General features: G+C 46.6%; 1 protein-coding gene across 3 annotated transcripts in view; it reads left to right on the plus strand.

Moving 5' to 3' along the window:
* The window catches only part of LOC138959558 (uncharacterized), a 68,778-nt gene that overhangs the window by 13,586 nt on the left and 40,024 nt on the right, over window positions 1-15,168 (plus strand). For all 3 annotated transcript variants that reach the window (XM_070331083.1, XM_070331084.1, XM_070331085.1), the window contains exons 3-5: window positions 1,460-1,757; window positions 2,986-3,142; window positions 5,845-15,148. In XM_070331083.1, coding sequence (XP_070187184.1) covers window positions 1,460-1,757; window positions 2,986-3,142; window positions 5,845-15,148 — 9,759 coding nt within the window. The remainder of the gene's footprint in view (window positions 1-1,459; window positions 1,758-2,985; window positions 3,143-5,844; window positions 15,149-15,168) is intronic.

The raw sequence follows: 15,168 nt of genomic DNA on the forward strand, positions 1-15,168 counted from the left end.
CTTTCGTTTAAACACTCACCGCTTGAGAACAACCTAGGTGCCCTACGTAAAGAGAGAGCAATTTTCAAAGAATTTATTTTCATGGACCCTCTGATCAGCAAATCGGGCGCCTTGTTTTGGCACTAGAACTTCTTCTTCAGCGTTCCAGAATTTTCTGGTTACGTGTGAACTCGTTTGCCCATTTGGGTTCCCCACACTATACTCTGAGAGGATAGTCAGCTCACTCCGCTTTCGTTGAGTAGGCATGCTGGGTATTTTCGTGTTTTCATAACCCACCGAACTCTGACATGGATTACAGGATCTTTTGCGTGCGCACTTGGTCTTGTGCTTGCGTGTACACACGAAGGGGGTTAAGTCACTAGCAGGTCTGCACATAAGTTGACCTGGGAGATCGGAAAAATCTCCACTCTTAACCCACCAGGCGTCAGCGATTGGGATTCGAACTCACGACCTCCCAATTAGGAGGCCGACGTCTTGCCACTGCGCCCGCACTAGAACTAACTTTTAAAATCTAGATAATAAATTGACGGCTTGTTACACAAACATTCCATAAAAGAATTCTTTTTTCATCAAGACAAGATCAGTACAATTCGAAGTTTTGAAAGTTTGAAAAAAGAAAAGCCTGGAAATGTGTCACGCAAACCGTCTTTCTCGTAGCAGACGACGGTTCTGCCTAGGGCCCATTCCTCTGAACAGTCAATTGTCATCGCTCTAGTTCGTGTGAATCGCAGCTGTTTGTTGCATTTAGATTCAGAGGTACACAATAACGTGCTATTGCAGATGAGCTTACAGCGAGTCCCATTGAAATCACAAACTAACGACTACATTGTGAAAAAAGGAAACTGGATCACACGGGTTCGCGATGGCTCAGAGGTAAAATAAACCACGCAAAAATAAATTCTTTGAAAATTGCTCGCTCTTTACGGAGGGCACCTAGGATGTTTAAAAGTGGTGAATGTGTAAATGATAATGTGTTTGTACTGTGTGTAAAAGCCTGACAGTATTTGTGATGGATTATGGGAGGCTTACTGTGGCTTTAAAATAAATAGTTCATAATGATAAAAGTAAGTGAACAATATACTCTTCATCCACAAAAAAAGAAAACAAACAAAATCATTTTTTCCCGAGAATTATGGCAATAAGGGGCTGCACGCCATATTCCTTTTGCATTGCTCCAGAAGTGCAAGTGGGCAAAGTTTTACTCGGTCAGTTGTGAAACGGCCGGCTGTTAAAAGGGGGATTCTACTGTATGACAATTTGTTGTTGTTGTTGTTTGAATTCTTTTCCAGAGATAAAATAGTGAAGACCTCATTCTCCTCACCCTTCCGCCTCACACAAAAAATTCTCTTCCAAACCGTTGTTCTGTAAAGATCAGCCTCTCCAGCTTGGACCTCTTTCAGCTTAGCACCATGCCTATGCTTACGTAATTTAATATTTGCTTATTTTGTTCTTGTTTTAGAGATGATGCGGAGGAAGCCAAGCGAGTATCACCGGGACAGCAGCCTAAGGAACGATCACCATCTGTGCTGCCACTACAGGGAAATCAAAACTTGCTGGACTTAGCTAGTGTCCCCCTGCCTGGGGGGAAGGCTCCTCCCACCTCTGCATCCATTGTTCCTCCACCTCCTCCCTCTCTCCCTAGCCCAGCACTCTCTGATGAGGATGGAGAAGAAGCCTCTGAGGAGAGAGGCAGGAAGAAGAAGAAGAAGAAAAAGAAAAAACACATGGATGAAGAGAGACAGTCCTCGTATTATGAGGTAAGAATTTGTTTGACTTCATTCTGGTTATTTTCTGTCTATTGTTGTTGTTGGATAAAATATACATCGTGGAAAATTAGAAGCAGGTGAACCATGCAGAGGAAGAGCAGGATGCACATTGAAAATGTGTGAATTGATTATGCCCGTCTGCTTGATTTGTGCTGTGTATTGAAAAACATGGGGAATTTTCATATTTTTAAAAAAGAGCTTTTGAGGAGTTGACATTTCAAAGTTTTAGTTTAAAGTATGTCTCTGTCGCAAGTGCAGCTGCATACAATGCATGGGTATTGTGCATGTTTTGATTTGGTTTGGATATTCTGAATGACAGGCTGCCAGACCTACTTACCTATGTTAGTATATATATAAATTATGGGTAATGGGATCTTCAGGGTGTAGATCTATGCGTTCTATACACACAAAGGTGTGACAGATACTAATGAGTCTGCACATTTAAAATAAAAGAAGAGAAACATTTTTGTAAGTTCTCTTCTAGTTTTGTCGGTGGGTTGAACCCAAGATCAGAGAAAACACAGTATGATGCATTGACCGCTAGACTGTGATTCCTATCATGCAAGAAGAAAGTTGATGGAACATACTTCTTCTTCTTCAGCGTTCCAGAATTGTCTGGTTACGTGTGAGCTTGTTTGCCCATTTGGGTTCCCCACACTCTACTCTGAGAGCATAGTCAGCTCACTCCGCTTTCGTTGAGTAGGCATGCTGGGTATTTTCGTGTTTCCATAACCCACTGAACTCTGACATGGATTAGAGGATTTTTCCGTGCGCACTTGGTCTTGTGCTTGCGTGTACACACGAAAGGGGTTAAGTCACAAGCAGGTCTGCACATAAGTTGACCTGGGAGATCGGAAAAATCTCCACTCTTAACCCACCAGGCGGCAGCGACCGGGATTCGAACTCACGACCTTCCGATTAGGAGGCCGACGTCTTACCACCACGCCACTGCGCCCGTCGATGGAACATACAACATTTTATTGGAGAATGTGTTATGTCTGCAAGAGGTGGAGGCAGAACAACTGCATGCAGCTGCAGCAGCAATTTAAACAGTATCTCCCCTAAGGTTCACTTGGAATTTACACATCAGGCAGTATTGTTTCATTGAAGTTGGACTCAGCGTTACACACTTTGCTTCAAAAATATATGTTCTGCGTGTATTTCCGCTATAGCATGTGATAAGAGTGATATCAGCTCACAAGGGTCTTTTCTGCAACAGGCAGAGTCTGGGGAAGGGCCACTGGTGAGGGACTCAGGTCCAACAGGAAGAGCTCCTGCACCTGCTTCTCTATCAGCTGATCCCTTAGCACCACCTCCAGCTGAGCCATCGCTACCCGTACCAGCATCCACTGATGTGCAGCAGAATGAAAGCAAAGGTAAGGAGAAACAGCACTTACATGTAGTCATGCAATCATTCCACTGACATGTTTGGTATGAAACGCAAAAGACTGAAATGAGAATTTGTCTGTTGATGCCTAAGTTTATGTGCTGTGACAACTTTTGAAACGTTGTATAAAAGAGGAGGTTTTTGTTGAAAGGGCCTATAGTAAGGGCATGGAGTAAGCATTTGGGTTGATACTTGTGCTAGTGGGTAAGTCATGAACAAAGTCATGTCATGTTCAGAGTTAGGTGGTTCTAGCTTACAAATGTCATTAATTTCACATTTTCAGTCTACTAGAATATTAAATCTACTAGCTAGAGGCTATTAGTATTGGGAAACATTTAACTTAAGTTTAACCATTAGGTCAGGCCAGGTGAGCAAATGCTTAAGGCAGGTCAAATGGAGACAGGGATATTACTCTTCATACACAAAGGGAAGCCACTGAGTTGTGTCGCCATTTTTTCCTGGCAGGCTGGGAATTCGAACACATCGAACAGGGAACGCAGAAGAAGAAGAAGAAGAAGAAGAACACGTCGAACATTCGAACATTCGAATGACGTAAATAGAACAAACGTCACATTTTTCAGGCAGCGTAAGTGAATGACGTCAGAAAATGACGACACCGCCAGAAATAAAAACAATGCGACACGCCTCCCAACCACGAGGTCAAAAACACGTGGGCATCTAATGAAATCGGTACAAAGCCGTTCTCTTTGCCAGTGACATCGTAATAATCACCAAAGCTAACATTGAAGCTCCGGTAGCAGGTAAGAGAGTGTCTCCCAACCCGTGATGCTCACAGCGTGATTGCATCAGAATACCACATGTTAAAACCGGTGTTTGAACTAGAATAACAGCCAGTAGTATTAAGAACAAGTGTCTTGTGTATGCAGCCCTCTTTCTACTGTACGCTGGCAGCAGATAATACAATAATTGAAGTCCTTCGAGGCATAAGGGGCCCATAAGGCGAAAAATTGCTTTAATTCCACCCTCAAAAAGTCCCAGCCTTCAAACCGTAACAAATAACAGTACGCACTATTAAGCAAAATTATAAACCAAGCCTTGATTATTAATTTTTATTATTACACTTGTATCAAACAAGTGACCTCCACCTTTTGATTGGCGTTTTTATTACATTTGAATCGGACTTGTGGCCTTTCAAAGTTGCGGTGACCTTTGACTTTCAACAGAGGTCATATGTAACAGTGGTTTTTAAAAACATAATTTAGTTGGCTCATATATCTGAGACAAATGATCGGACAACAGCCCTTTACATTATCGTGACACATATTTTTCTGAGGCACACTGGACAGTAATAGTGCAAAGGGTGGGGTTAATCAAGGGAGTGAACCCCCCCTAAAAACACTACCAACCTGTCGGTTTTTTTGGTTTTTTTTAATGCCGTTTTGATCGCTCTTGCGTTTACAAACCATCTCATCAAATCGTAATTTATTTCCAGGCTACCAGCAATAAAATACCTCAACATGAGGAACAAATTTAAAATAAACTCTGGCAAAAGACGTGACGTCACAAAGTTTGAGTATGCGCAACATTTTCGTTTACCAGTGCACTTCGTTACCTGCCCATTGCTGCTTTGGGTGATATTTTTTGAATGACTATTCCTATGCAGATGTTTGTGTAATTGGCCGTTTTCAAAACATACCCCTTTTTCGATTTTTCGGTCCAAAATTCAAAACGGGCACCGTCTTCCGAGACTCATAGCTCCGAAACGAACCCACTACCCTATATTTTTTTTATGCTGAATGCATAGCAGACAGATCGAACTTAAAAAATAACCAACTTTTGGGAGAAACCAAATTATATTTAACGGGTCCAGTGAACTACCTTAAGGCTAGAGTGAAGTAACTGCAAAGTTGCATATGCCTGCAAAACATTTTTACATGTGAGAAGGGTACCGTATTTGACGGATTACAAGACGCACCGTTTTATAAGCCGCACCCCCGACATTTAAAAAAAAAATTGGGATGAGCCACGTATAGGCCGCGTCACTATATTAGCCGCCGTCGAAAAAAATATAATCAGATTGTGTCGATCAATCAAAACAACCAGGCAAACGAAAGTACGGTATTTGGCGAAATCGGCTCCGAGAATAAACAAGTGAAACAAAGAAGAAAAGTGAAAAAATTAAAAATATCACACACACAATTTGTAACCAACACACACATGTAGTCTCGCCCGGAATAAGCTTTTTGGGGATGATTTACGAATTTTGCGCACATTTCGAGCAGACGAAAACACAACATGGCGGCTCTCGCTCCTCCAACTATCGCGAGACACAACTGAAAACCGAAATCTCGCGCACGCGAGATCCTGATACATCCGGTGTTTCTCTGTACGCTATCTTGTCACGACGACTTGTTGACAAACGAAGATTCGCGAAAGAAAGAGAAAAGCGCTGAGTCTTGAGTAGAGAGCTAATAAAGTACCGGTAATCGCGAAAGAAAGAGAAAAGCGCCGAGTCTTGAGTAGAGAGCTAATAAAGTACCGGTAATCGCTAATCGAGCGAAATGAAAATCCGCGGCGACTTCCATTAGGTGAATGCTATTCAAGTTTAGGTAACGTTTTAGCCGCATCTTTTTATAAGCCACAATGCGATTTTTGTTTGAAAAAAAGTCGCGGCTTGTAGTCCGTCAAATACGGTATATAACATGACTTGCACTTTAATCTGTTGTACAGGAGAAGAGAAGGCTGAAGAACCCCAGACACTGGCCAAGAAACTGCTGAGCAAAGCGCTGGGTAATGTCAGCAAGGGGGAGGGCACTCCGCAGACCACCACAGAAGAGAGCAGCAGTGCCGGGGAGACCCCCACCTCCTCCCCTATGCTGGGCAAGCTCAGGTTCCCCATGAAACCTGTGGGGAATAAGTTCCAGAAAGTGTCCTTCACCCTGAAACCCAAGAAGAACACCCTGCAGACTCCAGAGGAGGAAGAAGAGGAGGAGAAAGCCAATCCAGTGGAAGGAGCAGCTCCTGCAGAACCTGTCCAGCCTGCACGCTTCAACTTCAAAAAGTCTAAAGGAGACCTGTTTCTCCCAAAGGAAGCAGACGCTGCTGAGTTGATAACACCGCAGCAGAAGTTTGTGGCTGCCCAAAACGCTTTAGCCCTACAGGCTATGGCGCTCATGCAGCAGGATAAAGTTGCTGCTTCGGTCGAGGCGGCCCGCAGGAGAAGCCCCAGCGTGGAGGAGAAGAGCGAGCGCCGCAGGGAGGAGAAAGATTCCAGAAGGAGGAGGAGAAACGAAGACGAGGACTCTAGAGAGAGGAGGGATCGAGACAGAGGAGACAAGGAAAAACGTTCCAGAGACCATGACAGAAGCAGCAGGCGTTCTCGTCGAAGTGAAGAACAGGAGAGTAAGGAAGATAAGGGTGCTAGAAGTAGTCACAGGCAGAAAGGAGGAGAAGAAAGCACGGATGCAAACAAAGCCAGCAAGGATGAAATTACTGTCAACAGTGACCAAAAACAGATTCCGGCTGATCAGAACAGTGAAGAAGCTAGCAAAGTGCTTGAAGCAGTCTCTGCTAATGACAACACTTCTTTGCCAAAATCTCATGGTCTTGCAGAAATTTCTGATTTGTACACGGATGTCTTAGAGGATAATGACGAAGGTAACTTATCTCAGACATTGAAAGAAAATTCTGCACAAGACCAAGGGGGAAAAAAAAGTAATGTCACAGGTGACAAAGGTTTAGGCAGTAATCGTGACTTGGAAAAGGACCCTGGCAAAACACACGGCGCTACTGAACAGCTGGAAGGAACGAACAAGGAACACAAAGATACACATCATGCCGGAGAGATGACAGAACGTGCCGCACTTTTACCATCTGCGGATGTAGCGGGAGCTGAGGCAGATAACGAAACTATAGTCAAGGACAAAAGTGCTGCTGCTGAGACCAGCAAAGAAAAAGCTGACAGCTCAAAGGGAAAGACTCGAACCGGAAGCCGTGATGTTAGTGAGGATAGAAACAACAGGAAGAAGGGCCACAGGAGTCGCAGTGAAAGCTGTGAGAAAGAAAAGAGTAGAACCAAAGAACAGGATTCTGACAGAAGAAGGAACAGAAGCCGCAGTTATAGTAGAGACAGAACAAGGGAGAGGAGAAATAGACGCAGAAGCCGCAGTGGAAGCAGAGACAGGTATCGAAGCAGAGGGGGGCGAGACAGGAGCAGAGAGAGAAATAGGAGAAGACGCAGTGATAGTCGTGACAGGGACAGTAGGAAGAGGAGAAGGAGTAGGAGCACAAGCCAACAAAGGTCACGAATTCGCAGAGATCGCAGTGAAAGCGCAGAGTCATCCAAAAGAAGGCGGCGCAGGAGTAAGAGCAAAAGTCAAAACAAGGAGGCAAAAGGGAAGGAAGAGAGAAGCCCAAGTGATAGCAGGGACAAAGAAAAAACCAAGGAAACAAGCAGCAAGCAAAAGAATGATGGAAAAGAAGAGAAAAAGAACAGACAAGAAGCTGAAGCCGATGCTGCTAATGTGGGAAGGCAAGAGAAAGAAACAGTAGAAGACAGAGCTCGATGTTCAAGTTCTGAAACAACAGAATTCCCTCTTACTGACCACAAGGACAAAAGCCGAAGTACCAGTGGTGAAACGACTGAATTTCCCATTGATGAGAAAGCAGAGAAAACCCGCCTTTCTAATCAGGATGCCAGTTTACCTTCTGTAACTGCTGAGTTTGGCAAAACTGAAGACCCCCAAGAGAGAACGATACCTGATGATAATAACAAGCCTGAACACTTTATAGAGAAGACTATAGAAAATACTATAGACAAAATTTTAAGTCCTGAGAGAGAAAGTGTGTCCAAACATACAGATGAAAGTGCTGTTCTTGAAAAGGAAATCCCATCAATCGGAGGCAGAAGTAGTGACAGTAAAGAGGTGGAGGATCAACAGAAAACAAGACGCCTAGAAAGCCCCAGTGCAGAGAAAGAACACCATTCCGAAACAAAAAGTATTAGTGTAGAAAGGGAAAGCAAATCCAAGGAAAAAGACAGGAGTGACGGTGTACATAAGGAGAGCAAAAAGAAAGACAGAGGTGATAGTAAAGAAGATGACAGAAAGTCAAGGAGAAAAGACAGAAGTGACAGCAGGGAAGAAGACATAAAATCCAAGGAAAAAGACAGGAGTGACGGTGTACATAAGGAGAGCAAAAAGAAAGACAGAGGTGATAGTAAAGAAGATGACAGAAAGTCAAGGAGAAAAGACAGAAGTGACAGCAGGGAAGAAGACATAAAATCCAAGAAAACAGACAGAAGGGATAAAAAAGAAGAAGAAAGAAAGTCAAGGAGAAAAGACAGAAGCGACAGCAGAGAGGAGGAGGTCAAATTCAAGAAAAAAGACAGAAGTGATAGTAGAGAGAAAGAAACCAGGTCAAGACGGAAAGAGAGAAGTAACAGTAGGGACAGAGGAAGATCATCCAGAAGAAAAGACAGAAGCAATAGTAAAGACAAAGACAGACAGAGCGTTGGAAGCGACAAGAGTTTATCGAGGCAAAAAGATAGACACGAAAGTAAGGAGAAAGAATGTAAATCCGGCCAAGGGGAGAGCAATGGTAGCGCTGAAAAAGAGAGATCTAAGTCAAAAGACGCCAGTAACAGTAGAGGGGAAGAAAGCATAACCAAGAGGGAGGGCAGACGTGCAGGCAGTGAGCGTAAAGAAGATAAAAAAGAAAAGTCCTCCGCCAAGAAGAAGGAAACACACAAAGACAGGGATTCCAGAAAATCAACAGACCAACGTGATACCTCAGGTACAAGTAGTTCTCCTGGCAGGCGCCAGAAAGGAGATCGTCATCCACAGGACAGTGACGGTGACGACAGCAGAGACACTAGGCGTAGAGTGTCTTCCCCGGACAGAAGACTGCAGGATCGTTCTCGTCACTCCAGTTGTGAGGATAGTCTGGAGAGAGTCCGTGGGAGACGGCGCAGCAGAAGTAGATCCTTTGATCACCTGCCCACACGGCGACCGAGGAGAGAAGATGTAGACAGTGAGGAAGAAATGTTCAGACGTCATGCTAAAGACTGGAGTAGGGACCAAGCGAGGCGTCACTACAAACGCAGGCACGAGTTGGCTGACGGTAGTGACGAGGACAGTGCTCCTCGTAAGTCCTCTTCTAGATCCTCTGCAAAGGGACGCAGTTCAGCTGAAAAGTCTGAAGTCAAAACGACAGCTTCCTCCTCATCATCATCAGTAACTCCGGCTTTGCCTTTTGATCTCAGCGATATATTACTGCCAGGGGAAAACCCTGAGTCTAAGAGCACATCATCTTCCACTAAATCTAATCAACATTCAACACCACAAGAGACTGTTTCTGATGACAAAGCAAGCTCAGATATGGAGATTGATTCAGACAATGACGTATGCAAGAATGAGTCCCCCCAGAAGGATCATGTGTCCACAAAATCTACTGATGGTGATAAGAAGCCTGATGGGTCTAGAGATACTTTACAAAAGACCAATGAACCAGCCCAAGAGAAAGAAAAAGATGGTAGGTCTGGAGATACTTTACAAAAGACCAAGAAACCAGCCCAAGAGAAAGAAAAAGAAAAGAAAAAACCAGAAAAGGTCAGCTTTTCTCTCAAAGGAAAAGGCAAGGAAATGAAGTTGAGACTGAAGCCCCGCGCAGCAGCAGAGGAGCTGGATGATAGCCACGAACAAAAAACTTCCAAGCTGTTCCTGCCTCAGGAAGCGGACAGGGAGGGTGAAGTTCCATCAGCTCTTGATTCTGCGTTGGATAAGATCAGAAACAAACTTGAGGGTAATCAAGCAGAGCCTGAAGCAGCCGGAAAGCGCAAATCTGAAAGGTCCAGTAAATCTGAACCACTCGATGAAGAACCCATTGCATCTAAAGACAGTCTAGGAGCTGACGCATCTCCAGATAGTGCTCAGGGCTTAAAGATTTCCAGTAAGGAGTTTGAGCCTGCAGTCAAAGAAGACAATCCAGACAACAAAGACATTCAACCTGCTACGGAAGTCACTGAAGAAGAACCCAAACCCCGAGGCGGTCTGTTCCATTTCAAGTCCAAACCTCTATGGGAGCTTGACAAAGAAGATGAAGAAAACGGAAGCCTTCCCACAAAAGCAGCAGTGGTACAGACAGGTCAGAAAAGCTCCAGTCGGGAGGGTGTGTTCCCAATCAGCCTTGGACTGGACTATGGCAGTTCCAGTGAAGAAGAGAGCGAGGGTGGCCTGATGAAGAGTCCCAGGAAGAGAACCCCAAAGAAAGGTCAGAGGTCTCCTAGACCCTCCAAGACTGCTGATAAAGAACAGGAAGAGCCTCAGTCCAAAACTAAAGAGGATGTTTTATCATCTAGAGCAGGGTATCTTGACAGTGAGAGAATGTCCAGCAAGGTAGAGTCAACCAAGGATGATCCTGATAGAGACAGTACACCAAAAAAACATTCTAGAAAGTCAGATTCTGGAGAACATTACAGTGATTCTAGGTCAGGATTTTCTGAGAGACGAAAAAGCCCACAGAAGCAGTCAGCTTTGGACAGAGCACCAGACAGCACTCATGAGAAACATTCAAGGAAGCTTGATTCTGGTGATTGTGAAATGAGCTTCAAGTCTAGCTCATCAAGAGCTGATGAAGAGCAGTCCAGTAAGAAATCCAAGAAATCCAAATCAGAAGACAAAGAAATAAGCCCATTTGAATCATCTAAAAAACAAAGTGATACTGAGAGCACTGTCACGAAGAAGGAATCGGTGAAACCAGAAAGACAGTCTTCAGATGTTTCTTCAAGTTCTGAGGAACCACATGGAGAGTCTGTCTCAAGGGATAGAGAAAAGGGTTTTTCAAGACATTCAGATTCTGTGGATAAGAGGGAGCAAAAGGACGTTTCTCCAAATTCTGAAGAAATGTCGCAAAAGACCAACTCCAGAAGGCATAGCTCAGGTCACAGAGACAGAGAGAGCAGTTCTTTTACTTTTCATTCCAGATATGACGATTCGCATGATTCTAGAAGAAGACATTCCAGAAGGTCGAGTTCCCGTGAAAGGGAACGACGCTCAAGAGATTCTCCTCCAGCTAGGGGAGACACTGGAAAAAAACACTATCGAAAATCTAGCAGTGAAAAAGCTTCAGAGTCGACAGACTACACACACCGTAATTCGGAAGAATCTGTGTCACACCGAAGGTCAGTCTCAAGGGACAGGGAGGTGAAACAGTCTGCAGATTCACGAGACAGAGAGCTGCATACATCTCAACAGGCTGAACGGAATGAAGTATCTGCCTCTCCCATGGCCACAGTACCTAGTGAGAAGATGATCACCCTCGGTGTGCCCGACTCTGCACAAGAGAGTGGACTGTACTCGCCAAGTGCTCTTTCTCCAGCACCAGATGACAGGGGAGAAGGAAGGCGGAGCGAGAAGGACGAGAGGACAGAGCTGACAACCTCTGGTAGGCACAGTTCTAGTGACAGGCATCAGAAAGAGGACAGTGTTTCATCCACCACACTCATTGATTCTACTGGAGGTTCTTGTCAGACAGCTGTGTCCGAGGGGGAAGCTAAAGCAACAGAGATGGCTACAGACAGTGCCGACCACCAAGCACAGCAAGAGATGGTTGCCTCAGCTAGCTCTTTAACCACTGTCCCAGCAAGCACGAAACCTGTACTCAAAGCAGCTGACGTTGTGAGTGCAGTAAAGACAGAACCTCACCCCCACATTGCCCCCAGTGGGATGTCTCCACGAGGTAAGACAGGGCGCTTTGGCACTGCCGGCTGGAGCAGTGGGACCAAGCGAAGGGAACGGGGCCTGCGACCTCCCGTTGAGACTATCGTTGCTGTCAGGCCAAAGGGCAGCTCTTCCCCTGGTGCAGCTTCAGCAGCTCCGGTACCAAAGCCCAGTCCTTTAGTTCCTCACAAGCTTGGTCTACCTTACTCAGGAGCTGAAGTCAGTACGGCATTCGCCGAAGCTCCACATCCTGCTGTCCCCCTACCCCCTGACAGTGCTGTGCCTACTGCTGGTCAGAGTTCACATATACCACAGCCTTCACCTGCCTCTTCAACTAGCAGTCCTGTGAGGCCAGGCAAGATCCAGATTGTTCTTGGGAGGAAAGCGGTCCCACTTCAAGAGAGTCCTTTAGCTGCAGACACAACACCAGCCCCTGAGGTCACTATCGGTTTCCCTGTCATGGTGTTGACTGGAACCCGGAAGGCAGAGGAGCCAGAACCAAGTGAAATGATCTGGCCGGAGTGTAGAGCTGTAGCGGCTAGAAAAGATGGGGAGGAAGAAGAAGAGGAGAGTAGTGAAGAAGATTCCTCCTCAGAGGAAGAAGACTCTGATACCAGTGGGTCAGAGAGAGAAAGCAACAGAAAAGACTCACGATCCTCAACGAGAGATGATAAGAAAGACTCCCGCAGAAGAGATTCACCTGACAGTCATAGGAGAGACGACCGACGGCACAGAGATGACAGTCGCAGTCGTAGCCGACGAGATGATAACAGTGACAGGAGACGGCGAAGCGAGGACGATGATAGGCGCAAGAGAAGAGATGAAGAGGACAGACGTCGACGTGATGAAGAAGTTGACAAGAGGCGAAAAGAGAGGGAGCGTGAAAGGGAGAAGGAAAGAGAAAGAGAGAAGGAAAGAGAACGGGAAAGGCGGGAAAGGCAGCTAGAAAGAGAAAAAGAACGAGAGCGTCAGCGTGAAATAGAGCGAGAACGTGAGGAAGAGAAGAGACGTCGCAGGCGTAGTAGTAGAAGTAGCAGTAGAAGTCCAGAGAGGCGTCGAGGGAGAGAGAGAGATCGTGAGCGAGATAGACCGCGGGATAAGAGTCCTGTCAGTCCTGATTTGAACAGAGGCAGTAGAAGTCCAGAAATTCCCAGAGCTCGAAGCCCAGATCGAACCAGACCTCGGAGCCCTGATCGTATTCGAGGTAGAAGCCCTGATCCTGTCAGAGACAGAAGCCCTGGTAGATTCAGAGACCAAAGCCCATCTCGTCTTAGGGATAGGAGCCCAAATCGGTTCAGAGGCAGGAGCCCGGATCGTTTCAGAGGAAGAAGCCCTGACCGTTTTAGAGACAGGAGCCCAGATGGATCGAGAGACAGAAGCCCTGATCGATGGAGGGCTCGAAGTCCAGATCGTTTGAGGAACAGGAGTCCTGATCGGTTCAGAATCAGAAGTCCGGATCGAATGAGAGACAGAAGCCCTGATCGGTTGAGAGACAGAAGCCCTGATCGCTTCAGGGATAGAAGCCCAGATCGCTTCAGACGTAGAAGCCCAGATCGACTGAGGGAGAGAAGCCCTGATCTAGCTAGAGACAGAACACCTCCTTTAAGAGGGCCTCATGACCGCAGCCCCAGTCTGGAAAGATCTGCTCGAAGTAAAGACTTTGATAGAGGAAGAGGACGAGATTCAAGCAGAGAGAGATCCCCCAGGGAAAGCCACAGTCATGACCACCTATTTGATGATGGTAGACAGAGATTTCTTGATCATGGCAGAGGTCTGTCTCCTGCCCACAGTCCAAGGAACCATAGTCCCAGTAGGCTACGTGATGACAGCATTGACAGGTACCGGGACTTGAGCAGAGATCGTGGCAAGTACAACCGAGGCAGGAGCCCCAGCCCCAGTTCTAGCCATGAGAGGGAGAGAGCCTCTAAGCGGCTGAGAGAGGCTGACAGCAAGCCTGGAATGAGTGGAGATCACATAAAAGAAACTTCAGCGTTTGCACCACAGACACAAAATGCCCAAGGTGTACCACCTCCGCCACCCCCAGACTTCTTCCATCCTAGTGTGGGAGCTCACCCAGTCCTTCTATCTCAAGACCCTCCATTTGCTGGACAACACCCTACTGCTGCAGGGCATGCTTTCGGTCAATTCCCAGAGGGCTATGTTGACCCTCAACATGCAGCGTGGCAAGCAGGGGCCTACCCACCCCAGGTGGACCCAGCGACCCTGCAGATGGTGCAGCACCAGTACCATGCCATGGGATACCCACCTGATCAAGCCCTGGCCTTTGCCACACAGCATCTCGCTACAGCTGCTGCAATCTCAGCTCAGGGAGTGGAAGTTCATCCCAACCCTGCCTTGCAAGACCCTAACGTCTTCCCAATGGACCAGGCTCAGCCCATGTACATGGGCGGTGACTCTGGCTACCAAGGCCACGTCCCTCCACCCGGTCATCTCCACCCAGGGTACATGCACGATCATCCACCACCCGTGGACTACACCCACCTTCCTCATGCGCCGTACGGGCCAGAAGCCTACCCACCAGGCTTTGTTCAACCACCTCAGGCACAGTTCCCTTTCGAGAGGTTTGCTGAAATGGAGGCCCACCTCCAAGCAGAAATGCACCCAGACCCTAGAGAGGCAGCCCTGTTTGGTGACCTGCCCAACTCCAGGAGGCCCAAGGGTATGAAGCGACAGAGGGAGTTACTGGCTCGTAAGGATATAACCCAGAAAGAAGAACTTGCCCTTGCCAAGGACAATACTTTAGTAGAGCTCAGGAAATCGGATCCAAGTTTGAAAAAGGCAGCCAGCTCAGAACCTGACTTTGACTTTGAAACGTCAGCCCTGGCCGAACCAGAGGAGGGTGGGGCAACAAGTAGAAACAACATTCCAAAACCTACACCACAAAAAGAAGATGCTAGCCCGCAAAAAGAAGGAGAGGACGTCGTCTCATCCACCAACTCCGCAGAAATGCTAGATCAGATGATAAAGGAGGAAAACTCCGAACTGCGACCTCTCAAGGTCAAATCTCGCTGGCGACGCAACAGTGAGGCTGAGGCTACCAGCTCTACACCACCACCACCTCTATCCAAACGCTTGCTGCGGGAGAGTCAGGAACAGGCAGTGCAAGAGGCTGAGAACTCCACAGACCAAGGGGAGGAAACACAAGCAGAGGCATCTTCTGTCCCTCCCCCTCCCCCTCGCAAGCGGTTGAGGCTGGAGGCTGAGGCTGAGGCTGAACTGAAGGAGGAAAAAGAAGAAGTTGGGGACGCCTTTCCTGACTTTGAAATCATCACTGAGAACATCCATCTCACTCAGAGGTACGTTCTGTTGCATTTGA

This window comes from Littorina saxatilis, linkage group LG2, assembly GCF_037325665.1.
Source record: "Littorina saxatilis isolate snail1 linkage group LG2, US_GU_Lsax_2.0, whole genome shotgun sequence".
Classification (NCBI taxonomy): Eukaryota; Metazoa; Mollusca; class Gastropoda; order Littorinimorpha; family Littorinidae; genus Littorina; species Littorina saxatilis.